Source organism: Rhipicephalus microplus, chromosome 7 (genome assembly GCF_043290135.1).
Source record: "Rhipicephalus microplus isolate Deutch F79 chromosome 7, USDA_Rmic, whole genome shotgun sequence".
Lineage (NCBI taxonomy): Eukaryota > Metazoa > Arthropoda > Arachnida > Ixodida > Ixodidae > Rhipicephalus > Rhipicephalus microplus.
This window is the reverse complement of record NC_134706.1, coordinates 102,506,622-102,520,681: the sequence shown is the minus strand read 5'-3', so window position 1 is coordinate 102,520,681 and position 14,060 is coordinate 102,506,622. Positions and strand designations below refer to the sequence as shown.

At 44.2% G+C, this 14,060-nt stretch overlaps 1 protein-coding gene across 1 annotated transcript in view; it reads right to left on the bottom strand.

Moving 5' to 3' along the window:
* LOC142767584 (uncharacterized) overlaps window positions 1-14,060 on the bottom strand; it is a 94,497-nt gene that overhangs the window by 19,654 nt on the left and 60,783 nt on the right. Inside the window, exons 5-6 of the mRNA XM_075869549.1 lie at window positions 4,247-4,390; window positions 692-717 (exon numbers count right to left, since the gene is read on the bottom strand). Of these exons, the coding sequence (XP_075725664.1) occupies window positions 692-717; window positions 4,247-4,390 (170 nt within the window). The remainder of the gene's footprint in view (window positions 1-691; window positions 718-4,246; window positions 4,391-14,060) is intronic.

Sequence of the window (14,060 nt, the reverse complement as noted above, 5' to 3'; positions counted from 1 at the left end):
CTGTGATTCGCTGGATTAAAACTTGTTGGGCTAGTCGACGCATTGTACAAGAACAGTAGATGACGCGAACCACTAACGAAATGTAGGCGGAAGGTTCACGCCTAAATTTTTCTAGTGGTTCGCGTCGTCTAATGTTCTTGTGAATTGCTAGAGCTTGGTTGCTTACCTGACGTAGAATTAAGGGTGGTACATGATCCTTGCTTCGGTCTAAAACACTTCAACTCGTTCATACACAAGTTCGGATTGGGAAATTTAGGACAAATATCCTGTTAGTGTGCTTTTATTCTACATCTAGCTCTACGCAGGAATTGTACCGATAGGTGTGGTGCGTCCACGTGGTCAAGAGCGCCATGATGTCATGGCTCGCTGTACTTTCAATCAAATGAAGGAGCGTTGTAGAAATGAACATGTCCACGAGGTGGAAACCTCGAGAAAAGCTGCATTCTCGATCACAATTTCGCTTACAACTTTTCCCACCAGGCGCTTCAGCTTCGAATTCTGAATTTTACAATTTTCACCTTACTATTTTTTTTCTTAGGGAACCTACTTGAGCGTAATTCACCTAAATTTCTAATATACAGGCTTTTTATGGGTGTACCGTTACAACACAGTTACATATATTATCACGACTTACACTATTTCTAATTAAGTGAGTGCAGCGCAATTTGTTTCAGTGCAAGACAATACTTACTTGCTGGTCCAGCTACCGCCATTTTTCTGAAAAATTTAAAGAAAAGAAAAAAATTCAGCACTGTTCATCGTTCAAACATCTTTCAGAAGTCAGCTACCGGATACTTCGTGGAAAAAATGGCTGTTCAGGCCTTGTGTATTTCAAACATTACAGAATTGGCATTGGTAGTAGCAAGGTGCGTGTGCGAGATGTGCCCATATACTTTGCGATGTTGGTAAATATTAACAAAACACCAAATGGTAGATATTTCCGAAGCCACTACTTATGAGGAGTCTTGTAATTAGATTAATAATAAGACTACAGAATTATAGTATAGTAATATAGCAGTTGTTTGTTCATGAACAACTTTTCCCAGTGACTTGATAGAATTTCAACTAAGCTGGGTATGTGGGGAAAATTTGTAGTCGTGAATACTCTTAAAGAAAAACTACAACAGATCGTCCTTTCGGTGTAAAGCTTCAGAAGTGAAGCCTTTTGTCAAACACAAAATAAATGCGACGATAACTCTGGCCTTGCAAGTTTTACGTCTGTTAACTTGCATTGAGTAGCATCCCTACGTGCAACCACGAGTGTAGTGCTGAACGACCTTGCTGTTGTATATTTTATAATTGTAGTAGATATTTGTACATGACCGTAGTAAATATAGAAGTCGGAAGCACGAATAACCACGTTCACTACTACATAAATGTGCCGGTGAATTACTTATTGATCAGTCTTGAGAAACCGCTTCCTTCCCTAGCGCATTTAGATAGTCGAAACAGATAAATATTATAAGTGGGCACGAATTGAGCTGCTACTACAAAGAATACAAAGGTGTGCGTCATTTTGACGAATAGGCAAAGTAACAATTGCGCTACAGTTTCTTTTAGTACGTTCTGAATGCGGTTGTTTTAGTTTAGGATTCTGCACTCTATGACATATGCAATAATATTAGTAATAATATTTGGGTTATAACGTCAAACATCCACTATATGCTTATGAGAGATCCCGCAGTTGAGTGTTCGGGAAATTTTGCCCACCTGAAAATCTTAAACGTGCTCCAAAATATAAACAGTCTGGTCTCAATGATTTTCGCCTCCATGCCCCGCCGCGGTGGTCTATGTTTAGTAAGGCACCCGGTTGCTGACCCGCGTGTCGCAGCTTCGAATCCCGGCGGCGGCGGCTCCATTTCAGATGGAGGTGGAAATGTTGTAGGACCGTGTGCCCAGATTTGGGTGCATGTTAAAGAACCCCATGTAGTTAAAAATTCCTGAGCCCTCCACTACGGTGTTTCTCATAATTATATGGTGGTTTTGGGACGTTAAATCCTACACATCAATCAATCAATAATTTTTCATCAAAAATGCGACCGCCACATCTGGTATTTGATCCCCCGAACAGCGGGTAAGCAGCCGAGTGCCCTAGTCACAAGACCACTGTGGCGGGTTCATAACACACATGTAGAAATTCTCCTGTACGACGTATATACATTTTCTCTTAAATTCCGGTGCCCCACCGCGTTTGTCTAGTGGCTAAATTACTCGGCTGCTGAACCGCAGGTCGCAGGACTGAATCCCGGCTACGGCGGCTGCTTTTTCGACGAAGCTTGAAATGCGGTCGTCACCGCCGGCACCGTCACAATTACTTTTCTGCCTCACGTGGCTTGTCTGTAATTTCGTCCTTGTACAGTAGCATAGCGTCGAAAGCCGAGAGTGTTGGTCGAAAGCCGATCATGCTGTCCGTATACGGACAAGATTCTTTCATGTAAATGTTGAACAGCATCTGAACGACGAGCTTTGTAATCTTACCCACGCAATACATTAGTGATATTGGTCTGTGAAGTCTTGGAAACGGCGTTTTTCAACAGGCGTGAGAACGAACATTACATCAGCAAGTTTCCACTCCTGTGGCGTTGTCCGCTTTTCGAACTCTTTATCATGCACGCGTTGAGGTTATGGATATAGATATCGACTCATTTACCGAGTATTTTGTTCGTCACTCTGTCCGGCGCTGACACTAATTTAGTCCTCAGCCGATTAATCTCCGCTCTTATCTCTGCAAGCGAGACAGACGTAACGAAAGACAACTTTTGTCCCATTACATAACTTTTATGCTCTTATGCTCTTATACTCTCAGCTTACGGACCTCTATGTTCGTTTTATAATGTTCCTCCTTAGGGACGCCTAATTAGGGCGCCATCTATATACTTGCTGTTTAAACGCTGCCTTTTTGCTATCCGGATCTAAGTGGTGGTGAAGAAGTCACCACACCCCAACTGTTATATTTCTCTCTCCTGACAGTCATTCCCTTAGTTTGTTTTTGTGAGTGAGATGGTGTGCTCTTCAATTTGCGTTAGTAAAGCCGCTACTTGTTTTAATATATTCTTACACTATCTACTCTGCTCAGGTTCGTTCACTAATGCTCTTCATCTAAAAATTAAGAAAACGCCTGTCTACCACTTCATTGTGTTCGCTGGTTTCCAAACCTTCAGGCGGCTTCTTTAAAGGAACTCTAACGAGTGAAACAATTTATCGTGTATTAGCAAAGTACCATTTCACAATTCCGAAAATACTGCTTTTATCCAGACACCACAATTAGAAAGCGGGAAACGAGCGTAAAGAAAATGCGAGTGGCGAAGCTAACTTGAGATTGCAGCGTAAAAACCATGAAGTAAGAAATGAAGTAAAAATAGGAGTCTGGTGGGGCCAGACTCCTATTGGACGTAGACTCCAATAAATTAACATTAACTACAGTGTATTTTTGTTTGTTGCATAGTCTAAACAAACGGAGTTATCAAAAATTTCATCAATCCCATGCCACAAAATTATTAAGAATACATTTTGAAACTTCTTACGTCACGCGCGGAAATTTTGACGCAAAATTCACACGAAAACTTCAATCTGGATTTTCTCCGCTACTATTAAACCAATGAAAGTAAACATATCGCATTTCAGTTCTCAAAGTGCAGGTTGTCAATCTGAATTTGAATCAGTGATTGTTCTTTTTTAGTGTTTTTAACAGTACGTCAAATGAATATTCATGCACTTTTGCAGTTATGCGGCGAGCGCTGCAGACTTGCGTATTTTCTTGCCCTTACGTCCTCCACCGCAGTTATATCTTCTGTTTGCCTTCTTCCAATTGTAACTTCTTCAACTCATTTACGCCAGACAATAACTCCATTACGCCTAGGTGGCCTAAGCAACGTGATTTGTTTTTCTTGAAACAGTTATGTCCTAGTCAGAAGCAGCAGGAGAATGCCTCGAAGCCCAACTTTCAGGAGGATATTTTTCAGTGAGCTAAATGCTAGCTGCAATTAACCTCTCTCCCTTCTTCTTTTTTTAACTTTCTCCTTCAATATAACCTTTCAAGGCCCCACTGTACTTAGGCACAGATGCGTTGACCTATTTCAATGAACAATGAAAAACGGTGTAGTGTTCTAAAGGCATGCAGCTCCTCCTATTTAGGGTCATGGAGACATCCGCTTTGATAGTTCAATTAGCGTAAGCAGACTACTATTTTATTTCAAAATAAATATATACTTAAAGTGAATAACTGACTATAGGGGTTAGTACTTACTTGATCCGCTTCTTCATAAAACAAATCAGCCTCAGCAACGTCAGTGCTACCCCACTTGAACTGAGCATGCATACATCGAGCAGGGCTTCCTAAATCAACATCTGACATGCCGACGAGATGGAGACGTTGATTTTTGGGAAGGAACTGTGTAGAGGAAAATTGCCTGAGCTAGTCAAGAATTCGCACATACAATATAAAATAAGAGAAAGCATAGTACTTGTACGCGTCAAGTGAAACATCATTTACATCAAAATGACAATCAGAGTCTTCATTGGTCAACCGACCAACTTTAAAGTCCGCTGTCCATAAATGCCTTGACTGTAAAAGGCTGCCTCAATTAAATTCTCTAAAATCCCATTAATCACATTGATCTATTTTCAAGTTTGCAGTGCCATGTCTTATTCCTTCGTGGTCCTGTCACCAATCATTGGTTCTCATTAAGAAGTCACTTTTCCGCAGTTTTATTAGCCGGTGACTTCCTACATATATCTGCATTGTCCTTTCAACCATCTGCGAGAATCGACGCATCTCGCAGTGCATTTATTCTGAAAATTGAAGCCAGAATCCACTGCCGGCCGTCCTAATTTGTACCGCTTGAAGCGTCAGCCAACAGTGCAGAAACGTATTAAAATAAACGAAAGGCAAAATAATGAAAAAATGCAGGGAACTTTACATGAGATACTTGCAACCCCTTATCTACTCTGCGCAGGTGTGTGACATGACGGGTCCATGAATATCTAGAGGTAAAAGATGAAATGAACAAAAAAGCACACACATCCACACACATGCACGACGTTCTCGTCAAGCCTTTGTGACAGAATGGTTTAACGCAGAAAGCAGTAACCTTCCATAACGTTACGTTATGTTGGTAGCGAAGCATTGTACAGTAACAAATGAAATCAAATTATTACCTGGGCACTGCTACATCCCTGGCAGTGTTGCTGCGGATTAAGCAGTCGAACAAGGAGAAAAAAAAAAGATCGAGAACGCAAGCGAAACAGGATGAAATAGAGACGCCACAACCAGTTCTCTCTTCGGCTTCTATAGAACAATACCGCGATTAAAATTCAGAAAATTAAGACCTACTTTGCATTCATCGTAGTTCTATATTATACGTCAACCTATGACGAAATAATAATCAGAATTAGCGAATAATGATGACAGAAAAATTATAGAGATTGCTGTTAATAGTCACTGTAATATAGATGTAAACAAGAAAAGTGAGCGAAAATATATATTTTCACTGGCAGAGGCAGAACCTCCAATGTGCGAACTACGTCCTAAGCACAACCTCTGAACCATGGTGGTGTTCATCTTTTCGTCCAGTTGACGGGATATATATGTGCGTTCATATGTGGTAGTGTGTGGTAGGGCAAACAGCGCTGTAAGGAACCAGGAGCGCAGGTGTGCAACACTTTTCAAAGGCGGTTGTCTTTTTTAAGCTACTAAAGGCAAATATTTTGGTCTGTCTGTTCGTTTCTGTGCACAGTTTCAACCTCCCGGCGAAAGTTAGAACCATCTTGATCTGGTGGCGGCGTTAATACTTGCGAATATTGTCGATGAAAACGCAATTACCATGCATACTTGAGGCACAATGCCAATACTTAGGTGTTAGGCAGTGTGTTTTCATGCCTAGAAAAGGCCTATGTAGGCAATTATAAATACCGAAGTGTTTATTACGCTGCGTGGACAATGGAACGCTATGAACGGTAAAGCTGGTCTTTCGTACCCTTTAAATAAAACTCAGGTAGTTTCGCAAAATGACTTGGTGCTTCCACCTGCCAGAGGCTCTGCATTCTAAAAAACTTGACTGAACCCTTATAGAGGAATCGATATAACATGAGAGTGAGCGCGTTCGCGTGCATCTTGCAGGACATTAATAAATGGTATTCCATCCATGCATCCAATACGCTGAACGGACCCATATACGAAAGCTTCATGGCACAATCCACTTTCAACTCTATTGAATATATTTAAGTGATTCACAAGTTAAACTTCTTGAGTAATCTACAATGAAATGTGTGCACTGAGTATTTGAAGTATGCACTAGGGAGCAAATATCACCTTCACGTTCAACTCCGAAAGATGCAGCTTAAGGGTCCCCCAACCTTCGTTTCTAACAAACAAATCAAGGTCTAAATTTAGATTTTTTTTGCACATTCGTTGAAGACTAACTGTACGTGTCGACTTATAAATGCTGTTACGCTTCCTCCGGCTATGGTACCTGTACGCAAAAACCGGTTTTTCATAAAATTTCAGACTACAGAGTATAAAGAGTCCGAGATGTGCACGTTGCTTCATAACACTCTATATTTTATTCCGGCGCTACAACAAGCTAAGACGATAGCTTTTCCGAGACTCAGTGACGCTGCACAGTAGGTCCATCAGGATAATAAAAGCCTCTCACCTATTGAACTGTGCGAGACCGTGCTGTGTAGTCTCGAGCTGACTATTCATGCTTCTCTTTCTTACTCCTCTTCTTTTATATATCTTTGCGTTCTATTATTCTCCTTTTCCCCCACCTCAAATGTAGGGAAGCCAACCGAGCCAAGCTTGATTAACCTACCTGCCTTTTGTCTTTATTTATCTCTCCCTCTCTCACCTATGGCACAAACACTGCCTTAAAATATTGCAATATTGACAATAAACAAGCTCTAAAATGCGAGTGGTTGCGTACTAGTTGCTTACTATTTATAGCATATACTTTCTTAGTGTAACTCTAAGTGATGGCTCCCGGCGGTGTTCTAGTGGCTAAGGAACTTGGGTGCCTACCCGCGGGTGGCGGGATTGAGTTGCAGCTGTAGCAGTTGCAGCGCTTTCGACGGAGGGGAAAGTGCTATAGGCACGGGTGCTCAGATTTGGGTGCATGTTGAAGCCACAGGTGGTCGGAATTTCCGGAGCCCTCCATAACGGCGTCTCTCATAATCACATGGGGTTCTGAGAGGTTATACTCTACATATACTCTATTTTACGTGATGTACAGTGTTTCACCAACCCATTGTATTTTGTCTTATCTTCGGCGTCGCTACGTGAGTGGCCTTGTGTCAGGCCTAAGACTTTCCAGGAGCTCCTCTCATCGCAACTTTTTATATTTCAGCATGAGCAGCCAGCGCTACATAAATGCATAAATTATCTTATTGGCAGAAATTGAGGATGGAAGGTCACTGAAGGGGAGATTGTGGGAGGGGGAGAGGTGATTCTCACGCACTAACGCACGCTTGCTAAGTAGCTACAAAGTCAGGCGTGGGGTAATACGAAAGGTATATGAGTATTGACGAGTACAGGCTGAGGCACGGCAGGGGGAGGGCCCCTGAAATTGGGGCGCAAAGTCAGCCCTGCAAAATGTGATAATAGAGAGAAGGATGCGCTCCGACTAAGGAGGGCGGGCACGAAATCGCCTCATAAATCGGCGTAATAGGGATGGTGGAGAGGGGGCGCGGCAACGAACCTTTGCCCTCTTCTCTGAAGGGGATTCTTTAGCACGCCTTTGTCCTCGTGTATGTAGCTTTGCATCGCTTCCAAACAGCGATGTAGAAAAATTTCTGCTCTTTTGATAATCACGTAGGGCAGGACTTTGGAGAATGACGTGCCGCATGGCGGCTAGGCATGAAGTGTGGAAATGTTATTTTGTGGGGGTAGAGGTGGCAGTACCCTTCTTTAGGTCAGCAAGAGGCTGCCATTTACAAATTATATCAGGAGCCGTGGCTTCTTTTGGAAGTGCTACAACAATAATGTTTTTGGCATCAGCTGAGGCCGAGCTTCTGAAATATGTTAGAAGGGGTCATATCTTTAAGTTTCGCTTAGTTTATATTGTTAGCAGAAAGAAACCGACTTTTAAGAGTAGATGCAGATGTGTTTTCAGTTGGTTGAGAGAGCAGCGCCAGCAACAATGAATAGCTCGCGCCAGTCTATCATCGATGCCATCCCTCTTTTTGTACTCTTTATTTCCATGCCACTAGTACGGAACATAACCACTGGAGGTGGGCCTACCTTCTCTAAGACCTAAAGGTTGTTCTCAGACGCGGTCTTGTACAGCTTGAGCCGAGAGACCTGAACATTACTGTTTGGTAGATGATAATGGACAGATGGGTTTGACCTCAAAGGTGACAGGTACTTGAAACAATACCGAGACAAAATTTTCGCTGATAGGCCCACTCATCAATGAGCTGACCAGAGTAGCAGAACAGTACCAAGAGCAAAAAAAAACGTTTGTATTTGAAGCACCGTACTGACGTCGTTGGTTGCTCTGCGACGCCGTTATGCGAGCGTGGGGGAGCTGACGAGCATAATCTGCTCGCGCGATAGTCAGGGACATACTCGCTGTCACTGGTAAGCGGGGCAGTGGCTTAAATGATAGTGTCCAGCAACAAGCTCGACTCTTCCGTAGAACAGGAAATGTAAAAAGCTTGCAGTGCCTTGACACGACCAATTGTACGTAATACTTGCCAAGGGTAGGGCATCTGGCCCTACCCTTGGCAGTCTTGGTGGTCTGGCTACACATAAATAGCAAGCATCTCAGTAAAAGTGCGGATAAAGCGTTCCGTGAGGCGGTTGGTTTGAGGGTGCTAAGCAGTAGTCGGTTTGTGCCAACATTACTAGAATACAATACAGTCTAGTATTGTTGGTTTGTGCTGCGTGGAGAAGGAATGGAGGATGGCGGCGAAGACTTGAGATATAAATATACGGCACTGGTCAGCGAACAGCTCTCTCGGGGCTCCTTGAACCAATATAACGTCACGTAATAGGAAGTCAACCAGCCCCGCCGCGGTGGTCTAGTGGCAACGGTACTGGGCTGCTGAACCGCAGGTCGTGAGAATGATTCCCGGCTGGAGCGGCTGCATTTTCGATAGTGGCGAAAGTGGTGTAGGCCCGTGAGCTCATATTTGGGTGCACGGTAAAGAACCCCAGGTGGTCGGAATTTCCGGAGTTTTCCACTACGGTGTCTCTCATAATTAAATGGTGGTTTTGGGGTGTTGAACGCCTCGTATAAATCAGGTCAGCCACGTCGGTTGCACAATTGTCAGTGAAGCTCGCGTGATAGCATAGCGTATAACGCGATTGGTATCAACTGTGACGCAGTTGTCTCACAACAATTATGTGGGCAAGAACAAAGCAGGTCTAACCCAACGCAGTAAAATGGTTCCATAGGTTTATCGACTGGCTGAAAATGGCCCGCGTGTTTCAGGCATGACACTACGATTAATTTTCATTTGACACTAAATTTTCAGGCATGACACTACGATTGTCAAAGCTGTGAAGTCGAAAATGGTCACAATGTAAGACATTCTTTTTATACACGAAATATGAACGCAGGCGTCGTTTAAGGAAGATTTCGTACGGTTTATGATGTCAAGGAACAATATATACCACTTCTGTTTTCCCCCAACCTTATGGAACTCAGACACTGATAAGATGGTGTGCTTCGCGGGAGCGTCGGTGCCTTCAAGATCGCCGACAGGGTACTGGCAGAGGTGGTTGACATCACGGTGCAGGCGGCCAGATTTGCAGACGACCAAGTGGCAAAACTTTTGCAGGTGCAAAGCCCAGCGACAAAAGCTTCCGGATAGATCTTCCATAAACTTCAGGCACCAGAGCATGTGGTGGTCCGTAACAAAAGAAAATGACCCTCCGTATAGCTAAGCCCAAAATTTCACCACCACCCAACGAGAGCCAAAAACTCATGCTATGTACTTCAATATTTACCTGCTGGTGACGATAAGAGGTTCCTGTTGTATGCAATAACCCAATCCTGGCCACGTTGCTGTTGAGCTAGCACTCGAACAATTCATGTGCACTTGTATCTCTACGGATTTTCGTAGCAGAAGCTAGCCTGATGCTGGCCAGAATCGGAGGATTTGTGAGAAGTGCGATCAGAGTCTATAGCGCAGAAGCTTTTTCTGGGCCCCATGAAAACTGTACGGCATGCTTGAAGAGCTGCGTAAGAGATCTCGTGATGAGCGCGAAATTTCTCACGAAGCGTCATAAGTATGAAAACGGTCCAATAAATCTGCGTTTTTGCGCCGCAGAACATTAAACAGGAAAGTTCTTGTCTGGACGGATTTTTACCGGGTCTGGTTGTACACGGTCTGCGTCTACTTAACGGTAAAGTACTGTGCTTTGGTTGCACCTAAAGTGACATTTGAAAGAGTTGAGCCAGAAGCGCAACTGAAAAAACTTAAGACGTCTGAGAGGCACTCTAATTGAGTTTCATATATGGGCAAAAACAATCCGCCATATCTAACATTGAATGATTTTGCAGACGATTCCTTGCATATGATCGGGGAACCAGCGAATATTTAGTTTACAATTTCTGTCATCGCATAAAGCCAGACACTTTTGTTATATACACATTACATACGTAATGTTTATTAGTTTACAAGTGGATGCACTATATTCTTTTAGATGAACAATGTATTTTTTATATACACAGCCTGCTGCTCCGGGTTTTTTTTTGTTAAAAAGAACTGCTTGTTTCAGGCTTTCGGGCTGTCCCCTCAAAGTCTTGCGGCGACCGGGCTCAAGCTTCGTTGCGAGCCCACCGCGCTTCTGATTTAGCTTGGGGGTTGAACATGTGGCCATGCATGTGGTGGGTCATGCATGTGGGGGGGGGGGGGCAGTGAAAAGAAAGAAAGCGGAAGTGCCGAGATTGTTGGCACCACCATGAGCGATAGCAGATCACCTTGTGATAATTTTCATATTCTCCGATAAACGGAAGCCATGGATGGCAGCGCACCTTCTCGCGCAGTCATACCACATAACACTCCTCAGCCTCTATTTCTATCTCTTACACATTTTTTCTCTTCCCTACTATCCATCCCCCGTGTGGAGTCGTTGAGATGACCTCCACAGAAAGAGACAATTATCATGACAAACTTTTCCTTTACTTCCATTTTTTATTCTACTTCGAGGAGGCGAGCGTGCCGGCTATCAACAACCGACTCCTTGATTGTGGCTCACAATCATGAGCATTGTTGTAATTACCGCAGATGTGACCTTGAGCGACCGCAAAACTCGACAGGCAACACTGGTGCATTCGCCGCCGCCAACCAGCGAGCAGAAGAAGCAAGCTGCCAAAACAAGAATGTCGTCTAAGTTGCACAAATAGACTGACCCTTAAAGCCTCTCAGCGGGGACTTCATCATTCGTTCAAAGGTGCCTCGAGCGTAACAAAAGCCAAAGGGCAAAACCTTCCACTAACTTAGGCCATCAGGGGTGATAGATGCCGTCTTGTCACAGCTGATTCAATCTACCTCAGTCGGCGAGTACCCGAAACGAAGGTCTATAGAGGAAAAATAGCGAGACCCTTAGAAGAATTCAAGGGCATCGTCTATTCGTAGCAGAGAAAAGCAGTTTTTTTATTGCGATAATAATTATATGGACAGTCTCGACGGGTTTTTTGCCATTACCGCCATCTTAACTCAAGTATTTAGGATTCAATATATATACGGGAAAGAATGCCCTAACCTTTTCTTTCTGTGTATTGAACATCACCTTTCCGGCCGGGGTGGTCTGCGCACGTGCTGATTTCGTTAGGGGAGGAGCGGAGAGGGGGATGCTGATCATTGCAGCACTATCGCGGCACTTAACATCGTGTGCCTTGTTCTCCCGCAACAGGTGGGAGCTTCTACAGGCTCCACTCCAAACACGGAAATATCGTGCCAAAAGTGTACCTGGAACGGCCGTACCCTCTTATACCAGCGTTTAGTAGAGATATATGAGATCAGAAATAAATGAGTTACTGCCAGCCTCACTTCGTATATCAACGCCCTATCTACACATGAGCCTCTATGTGGTCATCTGAAGGCACCACATGAAACTTGGTTACTTAGGAAGCGCATGCTTACTACAGATAATATTGCTTCTAAAAATGCTTGCCTTGCTTCATAAAACATGCGAGTATGCTGCTATCGAATTCAATGCTTAATCCCTTTGGGCAAACTGTCACATTCTTTTAAATTTCGTTTGGGTGTCTATAATCGACACAGACGCCTCAATTCCCATGTTTCATGTGAACTAGCACAACAGGCGATGCCCAAGACCTGTAGCATTGCTCAATGATATGCTCGGCCATCAGTTCATCGACCTTACTTTGAATAATGAAACGCTCGGCCGCCGACAATCGATAAGGACGCCTATGAATATGAGGCCCATTACCAGTGCTTATGCGGTGGGTCACACCAACAGTTTTCCCCTATGACAGGTCGCTTAGGTCGAAAACGTCGATGTAGGACCGCAGAAACTAGTGGAGCTTGTCAATCTGCTGTGGCGTTAAGCTGGAAGCAATCATTCACCTAACAGCGCTGTCTGAGCAAGTGTCGAATTTCTCTTGAGCATCGTGGTTGGAAGGAGCGGCCATCGTGAAAACATACACAAAGTTTAGTTTTAAAGTGCAAATGAACACCAAGGGGATTCCTTGCGGCAGAACTTGAGGTGTCAAACTAAGCTGACAACTGAAAGGCCCGTGGAGTTCTCTGCGAGACACAGAACAGTGTGTAGTAAAGTAATGTCGCGGGTGATGAGGGCATCGGTGATAGGTATCAGAACGCAGTCGCCACAGATAACTAATGGTATTGAGCTGAGCTGGGCCTAGTTTAGTGTTTTGGGAGAGATGTGTATATATCCAATTGTGCAAAGGAAACTGGGCGGTTGTGCTAGAGGTTCTGTTGCGGGCAAGTGGAGATGGCGGATGCTGGTCGAACAGTCAAGGAAGGCGAAATGTGTGGACAGGAAGCCGAGGACTAAGATTACGTCTAGCGGGAATTTTATGAAGGGCGGTAAATAGAAGAACAGTGTGGTAACCGGCGATTCTTTCAAGAGCAGAGAACAATGCAACAATAGATGCTGTGAACTGAGTGTTTGCAGCTGTGAGAAGTATCTTTAGCTTTCAGCATAAATGACTCATCATAACGGAATGCTGCGCTCTGGTGTCGAAGAGCAGCGAAATGCACACCATCTACTTGAACATTTATAAGCCTCCGTTTTGTCTGTAGTCAAAGAGGATTGTTGGTCAATCCGAGTGATGCAGTACCACCTACGACCATGGCAACACTTAGTTTTCCGTCGGGGAACTTCGTGTGAAGCCGAAGGCGATATCGGTGGGGCTTTCGAGAACGACACCGGTGACGGGTGCTTGATGGAGAGCGGTAGTAGCATGGTTCAGTTCAGGTTCATGGGCATGATGTTCCCTGCTGGTCTCATGACTACAAGCGGGACGCGCATTGAAGGTACTAGTAGAAGCTTGTGCAGGACCCCTGCGACTTCTGCAATGACAAGAAATGTCCATGTTACGGTAACACAAGAAGTAGATAGGCTTGTTCATCGTGCGTTTGCCTTGCGGACAAATTGCGGAACTTTGATGGAGAGTCAAACGCGAAAGAATGTGCTGGGATGAATTGTGGCTTGAAGGTGGTATGGGGAGGTGGTTATGTAGGGCAAATTGTTAAGCTCACAGTTTTTAGCCGTGAAACTCATTAAACTAGGGGCAAGGTGATTCAAGGAAGGGGATCAGGGAACGTTCGTCAAGCTGTAGATGGATCGGCTTCTTCAAGTTCACGCCTGTTGAGTCGCGTTAAGTGGTCACAGGCATCTGGTAGACCATATGGGTCGAGGCAGGAGGACGTCGCACGGTCCTCGGAAGATGCTCGACCACATGATATGCGCCCAATTTTAGCCTGTTTGTGCTGGAGGCATTCCTAAATTATGGCATCGACAACTGACTCGTTATCCCAGCTTCAATGTCAGCTTCAATGTCAGCTCTTCTTAGCACTTAGAGCAAGGGTCGTTTACCCCAAAGGAACTAACAGCATTTTCCCTA